We start from the raw sequence: 6,031 nt of genomic DNA, 5'->3' as shown, positions 1-6,031 counted from the left end.
TGAAAAGTTCAGTACACTTGCATTATAGTGGCTCCTTTGATTAACCATATTATTGTACATGGAAGGAAAATGTGACAGTAATTTGTTGGATTATTAGGAAAATAACGCTCCATCCGAAAGTGATCATGGCACCAAGAGTGAGCATTTTTGTGGTTGCTGTGGGGAGCTGGGATGGTGGTAACTCAGTGGTTCGAGCCCTGGTATCGCCAACCTGCAGCTCTTGGGCTTTGCCCTTAAGCAAGGCCCTTAATCCTCAGTGCTCCAGGGATGCTGTATAATGGCTGATCATGTGCTCTGACCACAGCTTCCAAAAATCGCTGGGATATGCGAAGAAAGATTTTCACTGTGCTGTAAAGTACATGTGACACGTATAAAGCACCTTTTTTCCCCCTCTTTCTTTGACAGGCACTTTAGAGAGAGAAACAGAAAGAGAGAGAAAGTGTGCCATGGTAGACATAGGCCATTAATTCAGTGTAACTCTGCAGAAGGATGGGGAACTGTAATGAGGTTAATACCTGCTGGAACTACTTCAGCTGTGCATTACCTTGATAGGCAGATAGTGAAGAAAGAGAGAGAAAGAGAGAGAGAGAGAGAGAGAGAGAGAGAGAGAGAGAGAGAGAGAGAGAGAGAGAGAAAGAAAGACTGAGCACCATGGTGGGCATAGGATAATCTTTTTATTATTTACTTGAATTCAGCAGATTGACAGGGTACTATAAAGCGGCAGAGACCAGTGCCTGCCATTTATGTGATATTAGTAGGCAGAAAGACAGAGACAGAAAGAGACCGTCTGCTGTGGAGGACATCATTAACTTTTCTGTTATTTCAGTTTAACTCAGCAGAAGGACAGGGAGCTTGCTGAGTGTTACCTTGATAAGCAAACACAGAGAGCTGGATAGCTAGCTAGCTAGTCAGAGAGCATGCTAGTCAGAGCTATCAACCCGCATCTGTCGCAAACTACACAAGCTTGAATATATTCATGTGAATTAAATGCCATTAAATGGAAATGATTTGGTCGCAGATACAATTACAAGGCCATTTACAAACTGACTTTTCAAGAAAAGCTGGACATCGTGAGAAAAGGCCGGCTTAAACAGTTCAAAACAGTCCGTAAGCATTTTCATAAGCCACTTATACCATTGCATTTGCACAAAATCACACAATTTGCCTTCATTTCAAATCCCCAGGAAAATAATGCATGGAAAACCCGGGGTCATTTTATGAGGTTAATATCGATGCTTCTGCTAGATGTGATGTATGTGGGTGGTGCAGCTGCGGCTACAGTGAAAAGAGACTTGTTGAATTGTGTTCATTGGGTTTTTTGCTTTAGTAATGCCATTAATTACTGGCTATATGAGAGACCTGTCTGTGATGCGGCACTTTGTTATACTTCTATATATTCTATATAATATGGATAGATTCAATATCCATGGTGTCATAATTATGTAGGATGCCATGTCAAGTCAAGTCAAGTTTATTTCTATAGCGCTTTTCACAACAGACATTGTCTCAAAGCAGCTTTACAGAATTTAACAGTTAAGGTGAACAATGTGTATTTATCCCTGATGAGCAGCCATGGTGCCTGTGGCAAGGAAAAACTCCCTTAGGTGTTATAAGGAAGAAACCTTGAGAGGAACCAGACTCAAAAGGGGAACCCATCCTCATTTGGGTGATATTAAGAGTGTGGTTATAGTCTATAAAACAATACAGAACACTGAAGAGTGAGAACTATCATGAGCACTGGAATGTAAGATTATAAGTAAAGTTCTTCCAACAGTCTTATGCAATGAGATTATGGAGCCAGGAGCTACTGAGCAACTCATAAAATAGCTCAACATTTGTGATCATCATAAATCCAACTCCAGCTTCTCCATGTCAGAGCCTTTAAACACTCAAAGAGGTCCAATGGTTAAACTCCACATGAAGTGGGATCCAAATGGCGCTGGTACTTCTTTAGATGGTTCAAGATGACACCAGTGAAGTAAGGCTCGTGGACAGTAAGGAAATAAATGTAATTTGTTACTGTACTTAAGTAGCTTTTTCATGTATCTGTACTTTACTGAAGTATTTTTATTTACTCAACTACATATTGCAAAATCAGTCGTTCCTTTTTATTTCCACCAATCAGGGTCGAGCGCGCTCTCTGTTTTGAACTCGTTTCAAATGGCGCTTGGTGTATCTACTGATCACCAACATACACTTCAGCGTCAGTTCAACAGCAAGCAGAACATTTTGAGAGGAATAAATGATGGAAGAATCTCCTGACTCCGAACTCGCCACAACACCCGTGGCCTTATTTGTGTCATTTGTTTTTATTACGTTGAAACGGTTTGGGTCTCATTAGAGTCTTTTCACATAAACTGAGTTGATGAAGCAAAGAGTCTTGTGACAAAAATTATTTTAGGAACATTATAGTCATCATAGTAGTTTGGATACTTAAGTACATTTGAAGGCAAATACTTTTGTACTTTTATTCAAGTACATGATTTGTGTACTCCGTCAACCGCTGAATTATCGACCAGCCACCAGGGGGCGCTAACGTTTTTCTCCCCAGCCTCTGCTTTTCTGTTTACGGAAGTCTGTGTGACGTGTCAGTATTCACCCAGGCATTGTGGGATTGGAAGCCCGGGTCTTGCCATGGAGAACGCTGAAAACACCGAACTTGAGTGCGGAATTGAGAAATAGAAACGCGGGCGTATGTAGCACCAGGGCCGCGGCCTGTTTATATGATAATGGTAGATCTACGGGCTGAGAGCAAGGCTTCCGGCTGAAGAGCAATGGCTGGCCGTTATGTCATCGCTTGTCTTCACTGAGAACATTCGTGTCCATGGACGTTTGTGCGGTGGCTCCTAAACGTTTCAGAACAACACTTAGGCCTTTTTGGTTTCTTTCTCCAGGACTGGGGAACCGCTTTTTATTGTAAATTTTCATTTTCGCTTCAAGAAAACCAGGGACAATGTCGACGACCACGAGCCCGGAGGCGGTGAGGAAATTACTGGAGAACATGCAGACGGACCTGCGCTCCTTATCCATGGAGTGCAAGAAGAAATTTCCTCCTGTCAAAGAGGTAAACTCACTCATTCATATCACAACTTGTAGGTTTATACTAAACCAGGTCTTTTACAGCCATAGTTTTTTAGTTCAATCCAACATTCATGGATCAGCTGGAGATATCCACCTATTCCACATGATCCAGATGTGAAGAATGAACCGCTGTATGGGCAAAATGTGGTGGACATCTGATTATACGATTTATGCTTTTAGAACCTCTCATTCCACATTTGATTAAGTTCCTGTAACTCTTCTGGGAAGATCTTCCAACTATGATGAAAAGAGTCTCTGTCTCTTTTGTCTTTCTTTCTGTCTCCAAAAAAAACCCATGACTCTCGCTCCTCCTGGACTCTTCTGAAGCGCAGAGATTCCTTCCGAAGAATTTGTACCTGCAGTTCAACCTGTAGATCATCGTGTAATAGAAATTGTGAAAAATCACAAAATTTTGTGTGAATCTGTGATTAAAAAAAAAAAAAACCCTCAAAAAAGTTCTGGGACAAAAGTCGCATTCGAGATTCACATCTGGACCTGGGAAGATGTTCCTTCTGTGACGTCCAGTTTTTCCACCACCGTCTCACTCTCCGTTTCTTTCTCTTTCCGTCTTTCTCCAACTCAAAACTCTTCAGGACCCGTACAATGCGCCGAGATCCCTTCCAGGAAGAACGTGCACATTCCAAGAACCTGTAGAACTTCATATAGCAGAACACATGAAGCTTGAAGTTCAGTGCATGTGAATGTAACCTCAAAAAAACGTTTAGACAGATCTTGGTCTCTCCATTCTCTCTCTGTCTCAAAACAATGGAACATATTCAGGACTCTTACGAAGTGCTTAGGAAGCCTCGGGATTCCTTCTAGGAAGAACTTGTACCTGGAAGAACCTGCCAAAAAAAAAAAAAAAAAGAGGTACTCAAACCTGTAGAACGTCATATAGTGAAAAATGTGAAAAATGTCAACATATGAAGTCTTGACAAAAGTTTGTGGACATGTGACCATGAGATTTATATCTGAACCTCCATTCAGTGAGGACGTATCCCATAACCAGTCTCTCTCTCTCTTTCTCTTTCTCTCTCTCTCTCTCTCTCTCTCTCTCTCTGTCTCAAAAGACAGGACACTTACAAAGCGCAGAGATTTCTTTCTGGAAGAACTTGTCTCTGCCCAAAAAGCCCAACTCGAACCTGTAGAACATCGTATGGTCCAAAATGTGAAGGAAAAAAAAAACAATTCCAGAAAGTCTGTGGACACCTGACCACAAGATTCATATCTGAACCTGCACTCTTCTGGGAAGCTGTTCCAACATTTAGATGACCAGTTATCCCACTATCAATCTCTCATTCTTTCTTTCTTTCTCTCTCCGTTTAAAAAAAAATGCAGGAGGCATTTCAATATTTTCAGGACTCTCTTACAAACAAAGCGCTGAGATTCCTTCCAGGATGAAGTTGTACCTGGAAGAACCTGCCAGAAATTCAAAGCTGTAGAACTTTGTTTAGTAGAAATGGTGAGAAATGTCTTCATGTGGAGCATTAAGTCCTGTGTGGATTCGCGGACCCCAGAAACGATCGCTCGGCTCTGACCAAAGTCGAGAATTACGAATCCACGAGTAATTATTTTTGCAGAAAACCGCAACCGTATAAACGTACGTAAGCGTGAATTCCGCACGTTACGACCATCAGTGTCAGTCAGTGGAAAAAAAAAAAAAGGGGAACAAATCATTTAAAAAAAATAAATAAATAAATAAAAAAGGAAACTGTAAGAAAAAGCGCCAATGTTTCTTTTTAAATATAATTTAAAAATCATGTGGCACTGTAAAAATATCATTTGGTGCCTGTTTTTTTTTATTTATAATTTTTTACCCCTGTAGGAGCCAATGGCACCTTAATTTATACATTTATTTTTACATTTTTTATCATTTATTTTTTTTTCTTTTGAGCTTTGCCATTAGATTCATATCCGAAAGTCCACTCTGCTGCTTCACACGACATTTTTCACATTTGCTCCTATACAAAGTTCTACAGGATCAAGAAAGGAAGGAATCTCGGCGCCCTGTAAGCTTTTTGTAAGCGCTTTTTCTTTTTCAATGGTTAAAAACAAAAAGAAAAAGACAGAGAGCCCAGTGGTGGGACTGGTCATCGCTGCTCGAACACCTTCCCAGAAGACTCGAGGTCCAGATATGAGTTTTCTCAGGGAGTTTCCCCTCAGCACCATCATCCCAAGTTCAGTGTTCAGTATTCAGTAGAAATTGAAACATATGAAACAGATTTTTATTATTTTTTTTTTTTACCTTAAAATTAATATGGTATTTAGGGACACATGGTGGCACGGGAGAGTCACAAGTAAGCTTTAGCTTTTGACGTTTATATTTGACGTTTTTAGAACAATTTAGTGATCGCAGAATCCGTATTTTTTGGGCTCCGGAGCTTTTTTATCGGTCAGTGTTGTATTTCCTGTTCATTCATCATTTTTATGCAAATCTAAAAGTGAAACAATGAAACGTCTGTTTTACAGACCAATGAATTTTTCAGTGTCTTTAGGACTTTAGGGCCACACCTTCACCTACGTTACTTCATTTCTTCCAGGTTCTAATGAACACATACTTTAATGTGTCTAATCAAAGTTGATGTTCTAGAGTTTTGTTTGTAAACTTTCCTGTAGTGTTACAGAAACCAGAAATGTGTCCTGGTCTACACTAGTAGCTCTTAGCAGCAAACTTGGTTTGTTTATTGGTTTAAGATCTTCATGATGAGGTCAGACAGGAGTCTCTGTGGACCATGATGTTTGCGGATGATACTGTGATTTGTGGTGAGAGTAGTGAGCAGGTTGAGAAGAGCCTGGAGAGGTGGAGATATGTGCTGGAGAGAAGAGGAATAAAAGTCAGTAGGAGTAAGACAGAGTACATGTGTGTGAATGAGAGGGAGGGCAGTGGAGGGGTGCGGTTGCAGGGAGAAGAGGTGGAGGAGTTCAGGTACCTGGGGTCAACAGTGCAAAA

General features: G+C 40.7%; 1 protein-coding gene across 1 annotated transcript in view; it reads left to right on the top strand.

Moving 5' to 3' along the window:
- Positions 1 to 2,569: 2,569 nt before the first annotated feature.
- mon2 (MON2 homolog, regulator of endosome-to-Golgi trafficking) overlaps positions 2,570 to 6,031 on the top strand; it is a 37,492-nt gene continuing 34,030 nt past the window's right edge. The window contains 1 exon segment of the mRNA XM_046860265.1: positions 2,570 to 3,064. Within this exon segment, the coding sequence (XP_046716221.1) occupies positions 2,954 to 3,064 (111 nt within the window). The 5' untranslated portion in view covers positions 2,570 to 2,953.

The sequence above is a fragment of the Silurus meridionalis genome, chromosome 10 (assembly GCF_014805685.1).
Source record: "Silurus meridionalis isolate SWU-2019-XX chromosome 10, ASM1480568v1, whole genome shotgun sequence".
NCBI classification, from domain to species: Eukaryota; Metazoa; Chordata; class Actinopteri; order Siluriformes; family Siluridae; genus Silurus; species Silurus meridionalis.
Note: the sequence above shows the minus strand (reverse complement) of the source record. Positions and strands in the feature narration are given on the sequence as shown.